General features: G+C 38.7%; 1 protein-coding gene across 1 annotated transcript; it reads left to right on the top strand.

Annotated features, from left to right (window-relative positions):
• Nucleotides 1-50: 50 nt before the first annotated feature.
• ALDH7A1 (aldehyde dehydrogenase 7 family, member A1) lies at nt 51-16,317 on the top strand. The gene is made up of 17 exons (XM_010000484.1): nt 51-116; nt 557-622; nt 2,944-3,024; nt 5,108-5,231; nt 5,822-5,954; nt 6,562-6,606; nt 7,588-7,665; nt 8,501-8,598; nt 9,594-9,635; nt 11,312-11,406; nt 12,151-12,235; nt 12,530-12,636; nt 13,393-13,509; nt 13,933-14,030; nt 14,195-14,268; nt 15,205-15,280; nt 16,045-16,317. Exons 1-17 carry the CDS (start codon nt 51-53, stop codon nt 16,097-16,099), a joined length of 1,440 nt encoding a protein of 479 aa, XP_009998786.1. The 3' UTR covers nt 16,100-16,317.
• Nucleotides 16,318-16,595: the final 278 nt, after the last annotated feature.

Genomic DNA, 16,595 nt, shown 5'->3' with positions numbered 1-16,595 from the left:
TGCAGAGGGAGCTGCGGGAGGGGGGGGTGGAGGGGGAGGGAGTGCGAGGGATGGCGACGTGGTGTTGCCCCGGTGAATCCCTGGCTGTTCTTACTTCGTGTGAAAGTAGCCCTGTGGTGCTCACCTGCTCGTTGCGTGTTCGAGGCGCCGATTAGCCCTTGGTGCCCATGTGGAGCTGGACAAACCTCACAGCCTTCATGTGATGTGGTTAATATTAGGAGTATCCAAAATACAAGTAGAGATATGATTCCCTTACAACTATTTTTTTTATGGAGCATCCCTTTGTTATATGGAGAAAAATTTCTGCTCACGTGTTTGTTGATTTTTTTTTTTTTTAAAAAGCACATACTCTTTTTTTCCTCAACAGTAACTTCAAGCAGCTCCATGTGCTGTACTGTGACCAAACGATGGCAGGCAGGATGCTATCAGAGTGGTACCTAGTTGCACAGTGTTATCTGCTGGAAATGTATCAAGTTTGTTGCAGAAGCATTTGTGTGGTGCTTGTTCTGGGGTTTTGATTTTTGTAACCATTACTTTGACATGCTTCTTCATGTAGGGTAGTTTGGAGGATTATGAAGAAACAGTAAAGAAGGCTAAAGAGGCATGGAAGGTCTGGGCTGATGTAAGTTAATGGAGTTACCTTCTCTAACATGTCTCCAGCAGGTAATGCCCACTAAATTGCTCTGTCAGGTAATGGTGTAAAATCATATTCATATTGTGTATGTTGAGTTAAAGCAAAAAGCTGCTGTGAGGACCTCAGGAAGCAAGCCCAGGCAACTTAATGCACGTCACTGTTGAGGTACAAAGATGAGGACACTGACTCTTTGAAAATGTTTGTTTTGAGAAACCTGGCAGATTTACCCAGGCTTGTGCCTGTAAGCCATTGCCAACATGTCTGTTGAAGTTCAGAAACCATGTAGCCAGCAAATGATCTCTGTGAGTGTGTTTAACTTTTTGTTGCTCCATGCTTTCTGCTGCAAGAACTCTCCAGAATTCTTGGATATGCAATTTATGGCAATATGCTTGTTCTCATGTGATGAGGAAGACTGCTGGCTTTGAGTGTGCTTTTTTCGTTCACCAGCTGTCTTGGTATTTCACAGAACAGTGACATTATTCCAAATCTTTAGCATTACATTCCTGTGTCAGACAGTAGCTGAGCTTTTTTCCCTAGCAAGCCATAGGCCACCCTGTACAAGCTATAGCCATCCAGCCAGTGTCCATTTTCTTGCCAGCCTGCTGTTTCCTCAACACAAGCTGAAACCTGAATTTCGTAAGGTATTGGGTATTCTTTAGTTTATATAGCAAAGTAGTTTGCCTTCAAAGAGAACAGAGTGTAGAAGAAATACAACCCTTCCCCAGCTTCCTCAGGATATGTTAGTACATGTTCTTTTGTTACAATTTGTCAATGTAATGTTGGGAAGTGCATGCCAGCTCCTAATGTGCTTGGAAATAATCTGAAAGCAATTTAACAGATGAGAAAGATTCAACAAGTCAAATGCTTAAAGCCTTGTCTCAAAGCTGCTTTGTTACTCGTTTGTGAATTTTGTTCATTGTGGGTTTGTGTGGTTTTTTTTTTTTATGAGCTTACCTGTGTCACCGTTTGACTCAGGTCTGACAACAATTCTCTTGATCCCCTCCCCCTCCCACCCAGGTAGGGAAGGAGAGAGAGAAAAAGAGAGAGACTTGGCTGGATTGGAAACTAAACTACACAGCTTTAATTAAAACAGTAATGAATGATATGAGAAAATATATACAATTATATACAAGTATGTTCAGGTATGAGCAAAAGCCTCTAGCCTCCCCCCACCCCCAGCAACTCCCACAGCACTCCCCTGAGCTGGGAACAGTCCTAAGGAATCCCGGAGCTGCTGCTGGAGGATGCGGAGAGTGATGAGGGTCAGGAGAGCTCGAGCCTAAGGGTCGACGGTGATGGATGGACGGAGTCCTCCCCAGACACTGGCCATGGATGGAAGGGAAGAAGAAGCAGGAAGGAAGTTGTCTCCTATGATCTCTGACCTTCCTCTGAGCTTACATAGATATATGGAATGGAATATCTCTGGCCAGTTTTGCTGTCCATCTAACTCAGCCTCCTACAGGGGTGTCATAGATCTCTCCGTAGTTTCTGAGCTGGCAGAGCAAAGATGTGACCTTGAAGACCCAGCAGTTAGAAAAACATTCCAGTGTCTTATCAGCCTAGCTAGTTGCTAGTTAAAAGAAAGCTTACTGAAGGAAAAAAAAAAATCAGTAAAAGGAAAATTGACTTCATCCTGGCTCAAACCGGGACAACCTAAGGATTTTGCATGTAAAGAAAGTAATTTGCATGGTTCATGTATTTATCACTTTTGTCTTTTCAGCTGTCTGTTCATCAGCAGTTTTTAATCCTGTAAATTCTGTTGCATGTATATGGTATATTGTTGATCTTAACTATTGATTATTATGTAACACACTGATGTCACATTAAAAAAAAATCTAATACTTGGGATGTGGGTTTAATTTTTGTATTACTGAGGCTTCTCTGTTTCTCAGCATCTGCTAACAAATGTCAGCAGCCATTGTTGTACTGAAACAAAAAGCTAGAACTTGTGATATTAAGTACACGTCAAAAGCTCAGAAGCCCGTTAAGTGAACTTTATAAAGTACTTGTTACTTGAGGTTCAGCTGACTGGGGGCACTGTGGGTAGTGTAGCTGAACAAAAGTAGCAGAACTAAATCTGAATGTTTTTGGCAGTACTCAGTCGAACTGAACAGACAAAAATCTGTGCAACGTTATCTGTCCCTGTGAGTGTGTGATAAAAATGAACGTGTAATCGTGTCTAGTGGAGATAAGGGAAGAGCATGGCAATCAGTGATTTCATGCTGCAGGGACGGAAGACTAGCAGCAGTATGTGTACAGGAAAAGTCACAGATGCTCAATCTCAGATTCTTCTCTTTTGGTTTGACTAGATCCCTGCACCTAAACGTGGAGAAATTGTGCGACAAATTGGGGATGCTCTGAGACAAAAAATCAAAGTTCTGGGAAGCTTGGTAAGGTGTTTTAAGGAGCATCTTAACTTTGTGGGAATAGGAGGGGGGGGTGGGGCAGAAGGAGCAGGAAGGTGTGTGTCAAAATGTTTTTCATACTTTGTAACCTACCACTCTGCAATACTAATCTTAATAATTGTTAAAATGCTGTTACTTCTGTTTACTTGCCTAAAGCTATTTTAATTTTAAAAACAAAAAAGAAAAAAAAAAAAACAGTAACATGGCATTATGGCTTCCTGCATTGAAAATGATAATATGTAACAGGACAACAAAGTGTGATTAATTCTGAGCCTGTGCACTGGCCAGCAGAAGTGTTAGCTCTGTTGCCCTGCAGTTTTCCCACTTGGCTGGTAGAGGAAGTGTCTTAGCAAAGACCTTCCTCTGATACAGGGCTTTAACCTCGAGCTCTCTCTGGTGATCTGTAGGATTTTATGGACTGATGTGGAGTTATAAGGCTTATGAAGGTGAGACGGTCTTAATGAGATCTTGCAGTACAGTGCAGGACAGACTGGTTGAAGGACTGCTGCTTTAAAATGCTTGCTAGTTGATAGGGAAGAAAGGGAGACAAGTGGACAAGTTGCCACTTCCCTTTTATGGGGAAGTTAAGCAGCAGCTGCTGTTCAGAAACAGCTGTAGGTAGTCATGTGTAGACTACACTACATGTGTAGTCAAGCCCATATTGTTAACCTACAGAATCTTGTTCTGCTGTTTCTCTTGATGTTGTCTTCTCAGCAGAGTTTCTGTGGTAAAATTAGATTGTATTCAAAAACTGTACAGCTTCCCTGGTGAGAGTGGACAGATAGAAGTTTGCTGTGTATTCCTTGGACAAAACTTTTTGCTTATTGCCAGAGCATTTTTCTAGTCTTCCCAAGCAGATAGTAAATCCCTTCAGCTCTTTCAGGATAGAATGAACTTCAGGGTGAAACCTGTGTAGTAGGTACCCAGATGTTACGTCTTTTCCTGACTCTAGGATATGTAAAGGGGAATGGTATGGCAACTCACCTTTTCATATGCTGTTGGGAGTTCTCAGCCTTACCTCACAGTGTCCTTGTCAAGTCGCTGGATGTAACTCCACTGCACTCACAGACTCAATGCTGAGTTTCTTCGTAAATATGTCTGATGCCTCTCCACTTCTAGTCACAGTTGGGACTGTTCTATCTGTTTAATGATGACCACAGGCATCGTAGAGATACCTAGAGCATTTAGTCATCTTCATTTTAACTTTTGCATCTAGAATAAAGTCTTGTGCCAATCCTTCAAATCTGATTCCTCACTTAACAGCTTTTTAAAAGTCCAGTCATCAATATAAAGTGGTAGGTGATACCTGCATGAAAGTCCCACCCAAGTATCAGAGTATGGCTGTACAATTAAGTGGGACTAAATGGGTCTCTTTTCAGTTCATAAATCTGAGTTTTCTCACTTCTGGAGGAAAATGTCTTCAAATATCAGCTTATTCTCATTGATGATCTGTGTATCTACTGTATATGTGTAACATGCTTTTAACAGAAGGACATAGTTTAGTATTGACTTAAGCTAAAAAAAACCATAATCCTTAACATCCCAGGTTGATAAAATGCTAAAGATGTGTAGACCTTTTCAGCAGTATCTGAAATTGGAATCTCTCAAACTCACTTTGGATTATGTAAAACGAGTAGTTTGCTTATGAATAGTAGAAATGACTTTTTTTCTTTTGCTGGAGCAGAGTAATCCCTCTTTTCCAATTTATTCCATACCTGGTCCACAATGTATGCAAGCATCCAGATAGAAGTTCAGTGTTTCACTGATCCAAACTTGTAAACTGCATTACTGTTGGATATTCCTTTCAGTAGGTTATTTTTCATTTCCTCTGTTTATTAATTTCCTTTTCTAATTGACTTCTGTTGTATGGGAATGTGACACGTGTCTAGTTGTCTTCCTTCTTTATGCTGCGCATAACTCGGGAAAAGGTGGATCTCTTCTGATGAAAAGATGTGTATTAAATCTTGCTTCGTGTACAGAGATGCCTGATGTAGGTAGGAGACAAAATGTATTGGGGGTGCAAGGGACTCTTTTAAAAATGAAGTTTTCTTGCTCTTAATTTTTTCAGGTTTCTTTGGAGATGGGAAAGATTTTTGTCGAGGGTGTTGGGGAAGTGCAGGAATATGTTGATGTCTGTGACTATGCTGTTGGTTTGTCCCGAATGATTGGTGGACCTATTTTGCCATCAGAAAGTAAGTATGTGTGTATATATGTTTTTGTTTGTTTGCTTATGGGGTTTTTATACAAAGAAAGAGGTGGAGATATATTTTAAATATGCAGCGATGTAGTGCAGCAAGATCTTCGTACTGCAACTTATTTAGGGAGTGTGTTCTTTAAGAACAGATGTGCTCGTAAGCAGTGGGGCCACTTTATCAAGTGTCTAGCCCTGTGGCTTACAGCAAGAGAAGCAACAGATTTTCCCTCCTTTCTTTGAAGCATTAGTTTTTCTGATTTTCTTGTTAATGAAGATTCTCAAGGCTAGTATATAAGAAGTTCAGCAGTGTACTCGGAAATCTATTTGTCAGTTGCTGATTAGCAAACAAACGCAGTTCTGTTAACTGAATAGTAAAAGTAATAAAAGGTCATGTTGTGTTATTGGGTTTTTTCCCAGTCTAGCTAAACTTGTTCCAGTCAGCTGCAAAGCACCTACAAGGCAGCTCTCCACAAGCTGCTGTTCTGAGGAACAGAGGCGTGGTGCTAGGCCCCTTGCTCAAGTGGTTTCCTTTTTGAAACAAAACATTACATGGATGCAAATTGCGTGACATTGTGTCTTTGCCTTCAGGACCTGGTCACGCCCTTATAGAGCAGTGGAATCCTGTTGGGTTAGTAGGAATCATCACAGCCTTTAACTTCCCTGTGGCGGTGTATGGGTGGAACAGTGCAATTGCAATGATCTGTGGAAATGCTTGCCTCTGGTAAGATACAGCTCTCCAGTGTGCTAACGGTATTTTAAAATTAAAGTGCTTTGGTCTCAAGCATAAAATATTTGTCAAATGTCTGGTGTTTCTATATATTTGATTCTGTCTTGTGTAAGCTTAATTTTTATTTTTTTTTAGGTTCACTTGCAGTCAAAGAGCTTTGTTTCACTTTGTCATAGCTTCTTCTGTGAGGTATTTAGGGTCTGACCTATCCAGGGCTTAGACACATGGCTGTTAATAAGGAATAGTTTGTGGTCTTGGCAGCAGTCATAGCAAACAGTTAATATTTTCAGAGTTGGTACAGCTCAAATTAAGAATCCAAGTAAGTAACTTTACTTCCTCTCTGCTTTGCTTCCATCTACTTGCTTCACTGTAACATCTGGCATAGCTTTTGCTCAAAATGATTTCAGTAGGACCTCTGAATTCTCAGTCTTGAAGGGAAACACTTGAGTTCCTGTCTTAATGTGTACCTGGAAAGCAGCCTAACCACCATGTGCTGACTGATAGATACCATAAAAATTGCATAGTTGAATTATTTCTTATTTTCAAATAATTGAAAAAAATTTATTTCTGTTTTTGTTTTAAATGTTTTTGTTCTTTTTAGGAAGGGTGCTCCTACAACATCTCTCGTTAGTGTTGCTGTTACAAAGTGAGTCCTGGTTTCTCTGCTTTCTGTTTTGCTTTTTAAACAACTTATTTTCGGTTTGAGGTAGTGCTTAGTGGTTAAAAGAACTGTTTCCCCCTGGTGTCCTATAAAGTAAGTGTGTGTATATATACATATACATACACACACACATATTATACATAGGGTGTTACCTGTACTGTTAGTAATTTTTTTTCAGGGATGAGAGATGTGCTTCTGCTGCATTAGGGCTAGCTATGTGGTATGCTTCCCTCAGTCAGGCACTCATGTTTCAGAATCCCTTTTTTGGGAATCTCAGCCCTACATAAGCACCCAGTTTATTGGCAAATTTTTCTTGCTGGCTATGTGAACCTATATCTTGAAGATTCCTTCACACAGTCTTTATTATCCAGACTTAGTAACACCTTAGCACATTTTTTAAGGGTTCAAAACTCAGCCTTGATAAAAAGAAGAACCCCAAAGAAAAAACGTCATAGTGATACTTACTCCAGGTTTATTGTTACTTTGCTTACTCTCTTAGCATTTTAAATGCCTATCTATTGTGTGCTATGAATAACATTTATTTTTAAATGCAAAATATAAGTACACCCTTTAAAAATAACTAATTTGTAAGTGTTTTAGCATTAACTCCTGAGAACAATGGCCCCAAACTACTCATGAGTATTTAACACCATGAAGTTACCTAAATGACTAATGGTGAGAGGTAGTATGGCCAAAATCTTTACACACTGATCTAACGCTTTTCTGTGCCAGCTGTGTGGACACAATTAATGTATTTGAGTCTTACTTTGTGAGCTGTGATCAGGAACACCAAAGTCCATGATGAGAGAAGTGTGATAGACTTTGTGCCAACTACATATCTGTTAACTACAAGACTGCTGCTTTTTAAAAATCTGTAGCTTCTTCAAAGTGCGTGGTGAGGTGGTTTTATTCCCTTTGATATCCACCTGTTGGAAATTTCTGCAATGTTTGCATCTTTGATTCTAGGATAATTGCCCAAGTCTTGGAGGATAACAAAGTGCCTGGAGCAATCTGTTCTCTGGTTTGTGGCGGTGCAGACATTGGGTAGGTAACATTGATTGTGCATTGGGTATAGAGGATAAGGAATATTCTTTGAGGTACTTCTTGTAGAGTTATTCTGATCTCTTGGAGTTCCCAGTATGTGAACATAGATGTTGCCATTATTCTAATCAACTTGTCTGAAACTCTGGCCTGATCATAAACAGTAGATATTCCTACTTGCTTCTGTGAGATCAGCATCTAAAAAATAACTTCTCAGATATTTAACGAAGACACATGGCTAAGTTTATGTTTTACTCATGCAGATGCTTGCACCAAAAGAGTACAGCTAATATTAAATTCCACTCATTATGTTCTTAAGAGCTTTCAGTTTGTAGTCCACTGGACAACTTGCAGAGGAGAGTGCTTCCTCATTTTCCATGCTTACACAGGACTCTGTCCTTGCTCAGAGATGCGTGTCTGTGCTTGGAAGCTGTACAAATCAAATTGTTTTGTTTGATTACTACAATGTGGAAATTCCCAGTACAAATGTTATTTTCAGGTATATCTTTTGAGTATGTCAAGAGAATGCTAAACAGGTGGTAAGCATTAAAAAAAAGTCATAGACATGCTTATTTCCTTATCTCCCTAGATACTTTAGATTGAGTTTCAAAATTAGTGCAGGTGTTGGTTTTATGGACTGAAATAGCCGTATTCCTTATTTCTGACTATGAAGAAGGTTTCCTGCTGTCAGCTCAGTCACCTACCTCATGTTTTCAAGGAATTGGCTCTGACTTTAAAAGATCTCCCTGGTTGAATCTGCTTTATGTGGAAGGTGTAAGCAACTTTTTCAGCTGTCTGCCCTTCAGTTAAACGTGGCTGTATGTCTCCTATTGTGCAGGACAGCTATGGCGAAAGATGAGAGAATGGACCTCTTGTCCTTCACTGGCAGCACCAAAGTGGGCAAGCAGGTAGCGCTCATGGTTCAGGAGAGGTTTGGTGAGTGTCTGGGGTCTCCTCCACTTATTTCCATGGCTGGGAGAGGCAGGGGAGCCCCACAGAATTTTAAAATAACAGCTTGTTTCACTTACCTTTTGTGTTACCTTTTGCTTTACCTTTTGCTTTTAGCTTGGTGAAAGTAGGGTGTTGGAAATAGGTGCTTAGGGCTAAACACTGCATTTTTCAGCTGATTCTGTCACAAGTCAGCTTTTTACCAGGATATCCAGGAGTCCATGGTCCTACAGTTAATTCTATGGAGGGTGCATATAATTGTATGGAGATTATAAACAGCCAGGGCCTATGATCTTTTTACAGTTTGTTCATGGAAAAATGACCCCTGCTTTTTTACTTCTCATAAATATAGGAGAAAAGTTACAATTTTTGTGGTGTCATTTTTGTTGCAAATACTTACAAGTATACAGACATGAGTCTGTGCATAGTTGCTGGATTCTAACTTCTTAGTTTTAAACAGAAAATCTTGTCACAGGATTTTCTCATTTTTTCATAGAAGGTAAAAAAAAACAACACAAAAAAAACCCCAGATTGCAAAGGGTCATCCAGAAGTAGATGGTGATTCCTTCGCTCAGATTTGAGATTAAACAGTTGCCAGAGAAATACATAAGCCTTGTTGAATTTTATGTATGCATTTTGATCTCTATAGCACCTCCTCCTATTCTTTGTCTATGTCATGCTATTTATGGTGCAGCTGTTTTTTTTTTTTTCTGTTTTCACCTCCTCCTTTTCTGTACTATTTTTGCCTTTTTCTTAAAGTTTATTTGTGTCCTAACTACTCTTCAGGTGTCTTTCTATGACAGATGTACTAAATGGTGTAATTTTCTGCTTTGGCAAGAGTGATTACTTGACTGTGATGTCTAAAATTCTGTCCAGAAAATTACATGGAATGAAGCTGAGCTCTAGTGAAAGGTTAGCTCACTAAATGATGTGCAGCAAATGCACAGGTGCATTGTATAACCTGTTTTGTGTGTTTTTATCAGGTCGAAGCCTGCTGGAACTTGGAGGAAACAATGCCATTATTGGTAACATGCACTGTAGCAATTTAGTCCTATAGATGATATTTGGATGTTAGTATACAAATGTTTGTAGCAGTTTGTCCCTTGTATTTTTTTTCCCCCCCATGCTGAGTGTTTAAAAAAACACATAGCAGAATGTTGGTTGTTTTTTTTTTGTCTTTGGTGTTGTGGAGGGCATAGTGTTTGAAGTAAGTAAGTTCAATCTCTTACATATATTCACTGTTGAAGAAAGGAATGAGAGAAGCAGGAAGCTAAATAAATCTATTTTATTATAGTTCTAATCTTGTGAACATCACATTTTTAATGTTTTAGATTAAAAGTACATATTTAGTCTGTTTAGTCTTGAGAAGAGAAGACAGGGGACCTTATTAATCTCTATAAATATGTGAAGAGTAGTTGTCAAGAATGGGCCAATCTCTTTTCAATGGTGCCCTGTGATGGGATGAGGGGAAATGACACCAAGTTACAACACAGGAAGTTCCACCTCAACATGAGGAAAACTGCTTTACTGTGAGGGTGACAAAGCACTGGAACAGGCTGCCCAGAGATGTGAAGTCTCCTTTTCTGGAGACTTTCAAGACCCATCTGGACATGTTTCTGTGTGATCTTCTCTAGCTGTTCCTGCAGCAGGGGGGTTGGACTTGATCTTCAGAGGTCCCTTTCAACCTCTATAATTCTAAGATATATACATAAAGTCTAAGACATATAATACTCAGAAGCAAAATGTGCAGGTATTTATTTCAGTAGCACACTTTACAGGTTTAAGTAGCTGATAGTTGCCAGATAAACACAAGATTAATACTGTGAAGCTGAGCAATGTGGCAGAATGAAAATACAGGCTAGACACATACCTAAGTTGCTCTCCCATTGTGTTGTAGCCTTCTGTTTCACCTTTCTCATGAACAAATGTAATTCCCTGTCTAGAATATTAAGCACTTTGGAAAATCACATTTGAGGAGGTCTTTTTTTTTTTCTGTGCTACTTTGCAACCAGTAGCATAAATGTGGTTTATGCTTATAAAATTGTTTCCTTTTTATAGAAGTCCTGTTTTTTTAGTGATTGGCTTTGAATAATGCCATAAACATTGTTTGATTTGACTTTTTCCCAGGTTTAATGAGAATTCTGTGGGACTGTTTAAGTGGAGGGATATTTTGAGTATTCTTTGAGGCTTATACATACTAGTTTTGCTTTAAACATCCCAGTGTCTTCCAGCTGGATTAATCTATTCAGATAATTTATGTTTTACATTGTGATGTATTTGTGTGTTCTAGCTAGGGTTTTTTTGCATGTGTCTGGATACACTTTACCATTCTTTATGCTGCCTTACGCTCTGGATACTTCTTTATGTTGCTAGATAAATCTTCTCAGTGAGAGAAGGACAAGGTGATGACAGCAAGAAATTGCTTGCAGTTTTGTGAATTAAAGTAGAGCTGAGTTTCTTTGCAAGCTTTCTTGCAAAAGGCTCTTGTCATTTGTTTAGACCTACGTTTTGTGTCTAATTCCAGATATAACTGTAATAGAAGTTTTGAGGTGTTTCTGTATGTCTTGGTGTGCTATGCTAGTGCAGCTATTCCTAATGTTTCTTGACTAACCTATCAGTTTATTATATTGTTCAGTGTCTTTAAGTACTGCAAAGTGCCTGTTTACTTCAGTAACATGCTGATGTTTTCATTTTTGTTAAGTGTTTGAAGATGCAGATCTGAGCTTGGTCATCCCATCTGCTCTGTTTGCTGCTGTGGGAACAGCAGGTCAGAGGTGCACAACTGCTAGAAGGCTGGTAAGTAAATGTGTATTGTCTGGTTTGAGTAGATATGAATTCAAAATTCCTAATTAGCTCAGAAAATGTCTAACAATTCCTAACGGAGAGCAACAAATAATTGTTGAAACGCTTTTTTACATTTAAAAAAAATCAGTATGACAGGAAAGTGAGATGGTAGTTTGTCATTCCACTGCACTTCTAGCTCGAAAGAGTTTCTTTGTATGTGTTTCTAAATGTACCTGGTACTAAAACTCAGGAGAATAAAACTTAGTGGTGGCTTACTTTATTACAAATTTTTAAACAATTATTTTCAATAATGTGTTCTTATGACAGCCTGCATCTGCATAGTCTTTTCAGAGTGGGATTGATTAGGTAAATATTCATAAAAATTGATACAGGTGAATTTTAGTTATATAGAAAGAACAGTGATTCCGCAAATTATTAAGAAAAAAAAAAAGATCATTTGAGTATTTGTCCTGAAACACTTAATTGAAGAGTTTATAGAGGACATTGGTATGGATTTCAGAGTATGATTAAAACAGGTTTTCGTTTCTTTGGTTATTTTAAATCTTCATGGTGAAGAATTTTATATCTTCATGTTTGAAGGCCTTGCTCATGTGTTTATTTTTAACTTTGAGATTTGCAGAGTATGAGCAACACCATCTGCACACTTCAGTTAGCCTTCTTCAAAATGCAGTAGTACTTCAGGAGTAGTCACAGAGGCTGAGCTGTCTGACAACCTTCCTATCATGTCTTGTTTAGTTCCTCCATGAAAGTATCCATGATGAGGTGGTGGCAAAGCTTGCTAAAGCCTATGCCCAGGTCCGCATCGGTGATCCATGGGATTGTAAGTACCTATTTCCAGCTCCTGGATTTAGGAGGCAAGTTTCTATTTGTTTCTTTCTGTTCAAATTCCAAAAAGATTTTAGATCAAAGCTATCTAAATTGAGCAGTTTACCAGGGAGTGGGGATAGCTGGTTTCAGTTAGAATACAAACTCTGAGAGGGAGATGAAGAAGTCACTCTTAATACTGCTCATATTGGACAGATTAAATAATTACTCCCAAAATGTCATGGTGAGAATATTTACAAAAGTACACAGTTTTGCTGAAAGTATGTCTTTGGTTTTTTTTTGTTTTTAGCTGACACTCTGTACGGGCCTCTTCATACCAAAGAAGCAGTGAAAATGTTCCTTGATGCAGTGGAACAAGCGAAACAACAGGGTGGTTCTGTGGTCTATGGTGGAAAGGTGATTTATATTCTCCTTATATTTAGTGCTCTAGGAAAAAAAATACAATAATATAGTGGCTTAGGCCATGATTTTATCAAGTTTGTCTTGTTAGCCATTACAGGATGTTGAGCTGGTCAGTCTGAGAATATTTGAATTGCAGTCCCATCGTTCGTGGAAAGATGGGTTTTCTTGGAAGCTACCTTCTCCTCCAAGAAATGGCTAAGAGCTTTTGGCTGTTCCTTGCACTACTTCCTACTTGCAGGTGATAGTGAAAATACAAACAGCACTGTAAACAGTGAATATCAAACACATAACGAAGAAAAATTGTTGTTTTGTCCCTGGATTCCCAATGTCAAACTTTAGGAAATACTGAAGATTCAAGAGAGCTGGCTGCACTTCTGTGTCATATGGGATGTTTAATTCTAATGGACTTAACGTTTTAGTGGTCCTTGTATTTCACTGGCATCTTCTTTATTCCTAACACCTTCAAGGTCCTAATCAGATTACTAATCAGCTTAAAAATGGGAGAAAGCAACTGTTTTTTGTCAGGTGCTAGGCCTTAAGATTGGATCACCTGATTAGTAGACTAAGTTATGCTTCTGTATTTTAATTACTTAAATGAGTAAAAGTTTTCTATTCAGCTGACCTGACCTTCTAGTTTTAATTGCTAAGTACAACTATAGGAATCAGAGCGTGAAGGATTCCCTTCTTACACTAGTATTAAGCAGGATATATGTTTGAACTTACTTGTTACTTCTTTTATGTGTTTTGAAGGTTATAAATCGCCCTGGAAACTATGTTGAACCAACCATTGTGACTGGCCTTCCTCATAATGCACCTGTTGTTCACACTGAGACATTTGCTCCCATACTGTACGTGCTGAAATTTAAGGTAAAATAACAAAGGGAAATTTAGTCCAGTGTCAGGGATGCTAACAGAAGAGTCAGGAGAAATATTTCAGATATATGTCATGTTCAAGTAATTGTCCCAGCACTTGAAGGCATGGTGATACTTGTTCTGCACTGTAGGATATCTAGCTACATCCACTGTGTAGCTACATTTAAGCATTTTCTGTGATGAGCACTGGGGGTGAGGGTCTGTACAATAATAGATTATTATTGCTCAAAAAGGTCATGTTTTGTGCAGTGGTGGAGGTGTCCTGTTGCTGGCTTGGTACACGTGTGATTGCCAAGTGGCATTCAGTATGTTTGTATTACAGCTGTGGTATGCTGGCTTTTTTCCTCACAGTACTTCTCTATAACTGCTTTGCTTTGCATGGTCATGGTTTTAACCATTTACACATACTCCTTTTAGGAGGAAGAGGAGGTTTTTGCCTGGAATAATGAAGTGAAGCAAGGTCTTTCCAGCAGTATCTTTACCAAGGATTTGGGAAGGATTTTCCGCTGGCTTGGGTATAATTTTAATTATTTTTCTAACTTCCTGAAGCATAAGATCAATCTTTCTTGTCTTTGGTAAACATATGCACAGTGCTAGTTGAGCATTTTTACAGCCTACCTGTTAGGCAAGGGACATTTCCTGGTCCTGAGGAGTAATTGTGTCTTATCTTTGTCTGTAGGCCAAAAGGATCTGACTGTGGCATTGTGAATGTCAACATCCCAACTAGTGGGGCTGAGATTGGAGGTGCTTTTGGTATGTTACCCTTTTTAAATTTATCCTTTAGATGATGTAATCCTCTAGCACCAGGTCTAGAGACTTGGTATTATTCCTCAGGTGTTTTTTTTGTTGTTTTTTTTTAAAGCCGAGGGGATTTTTTTTTCCTAGTGACTCTGCAAGAGAAATTATGTAAAACATTGCAACTGTAAAACTAGTGTGATTTAGGTCTCCTTATTTTTCAAGGTTTTAATCAGTCCATTACTAAATCTGAAGAAATCCATAAAGTTAATCTGGAATTAAACTGCTTTAGCAGAACACAACAATTGACTAGAGGTAGCTGGATTTTGGCTTTTAAAACTATTTGTATTTGTTTTTTTAAATACTCCATATATAATTCCCTGCATCCTGTCAAGGGAATGTAACTCATTCCCTTGAGAATGTTTAGAGATGTGACTGAGTGGAAATCTGTTTAAGACAGTTTTAATTAAGCAGTATTGAGCATTTTTGTTGTGTATGTTTGCATGTGTATATAAATATTACTAATAAAGTATTTTTTTGAGAAAGTCTTTAAATACATTTTGAGCTTTTGTTCTCTTTTTTGTTCATTCTGAAGGAAGTGAGGGGAGGGAAGAAGGAATACTGACCTTACAATTTAAACAGTACAGGAAGCAGCACATTCTTGTACTCTTGTCTCACACTAAAACAGTGTCTTTAAAACAAGGTCCTCGGGTGGCAGCATGATGAGACTTTCAACTCCAGGCAGATGTTTTTTGGATCAAGCATGAGGAGAGAGATAGCTATGTGAGTTGTATGTGATGGTGTTCTGGTAATTATTTCAGATACAGAGCAGGGGCACAGAAATAGTTTTTCCCATGAGTTTTTATAAAATGTCTTATGTCCTGGTGTTAGTCCAGATTCCCATGTTCCAAAAAAAAACTTTAAAAGATTTTATTTATAACCATTTTCCTACAGGTGGTGAAAAGCACACTGGTGGGGGAAGAGAATCTGGAAGTGATTCATGGAAGCTTTATATGAGACGGTCTACTTGGTGAGACAATCTTTTAAGTTTCCAAATAAATGTGAATTACAGATAAACTTGACAGAAGTTCAAAACATGTAAATCCTTGATTACAGAAAGTTATTCTTGCTGAATGTGAGATAAAGATGTATGAATGTAATTGACTTTTCATCATGCATTTACATCTGTGTTCCTAGTAGAAGATGATTTGAAGGGTCTAGAGGTGGACCTTTCTGTACACACTGTTCCTCTAAAGGAAGTCTTAAAGGAATAACTTAAACTCAGCTAAGAATGAAATTACAGAAACTTGTCAGGAAATACTTGAAGGGGCAGCCACAGTGAGAGGGCCACCATTGCCAGTGGTGGGTGATGTAGCTACATGTTGATTATTTCTCTGTAGCCCTACTGACAGGCTGCAGTCGTTGACCATTTCCACCCTCTGCTGGCCTCCCTAGCCTTTACCCGTTCTCACTTTGTTTTCTATCCAGAGGCTTAAGAATTTGAAAAATCCCACCTTGATTTTTCTGTATGAACGTTCTCCTAATAAGAAATTAAATAGGGAATGATACTTTACTTTCCCCTTGATCTGTCAAGGAAGAGAGTATGGGAATATGGCCTCCCACCTACATAGTTACTGTATTGAAAACCAGAGTAAAGTCAGTTACTTAATTCAGATAAGAAAAGTGCTTACAGAAGATATATGACAGAAGCCAGAAGCCTTTTTTGTGAGAAATGTAGTGAATGATCTGTCTTTGTGATCAAGTTTTGTCTCTAAATACTTGTTTCTCTTCCAGTACAATCAACTACAGCAAGGATTTACCTTTGGCTCAAGGAATCAAGTTTCAGTAACAGCCTTATGAACGGCCATGCTATGAACTCTCCTAGCATTTCAGAACCAAGCACTTTTTAAGCCTTGTGGTGAAGAAAATTAGTTACCTACACTTATCTACAGTAAGGATACTAATTCTGTCAAAAAAAATCAGCTACTCTAAAATTGCTTCACTTTCAATGTATGAAATTACTACTTCAGTTTTTTCATGAAAAGTATGTGATCTGTGGGAGAAAGGTGGCTGAAAGTAGCCAGTGTGGATTCAGGTGGCCTGAATAATCTTCTGTTGCCTTATCCCTGTATTTCAACACCCACACTGCCTGTATTTCCTGCCTCCCCACAATTCACTGGTATCTCCAGCTAGTAGGTTAATACTTCAAGCTACATGCTGTGTTTCCTACAGATACCTGGTGCTATGGGAGGTGGGTGGGGGATAGTGGGCAGTACAGGGCTATTTTTCAATGCATAAATAAAAATACATTTTGTGAGAACCTTGGGCTTCTAGGTTGTTTTTTT

Source organism: Chaetura pelagica, unplaced genomic scaffold, assembly GCF_000747805.2.
Source record: "Chaetura pelagica isolate M959 unplaced genomic scaffold, ChaPel_1.0 scaffold16, whole genome shotgun sequence".
In the NCBI taxonomy this organism is placed as follows: Eukaryota; Metazoa; Chordata; class Aves; order Apodiformes; family Apodidae; genus Chaetura; species Chaetura pelagica.
This window is presented reverse-complemented; position numbering and strand designations above follow the sequence as displayed.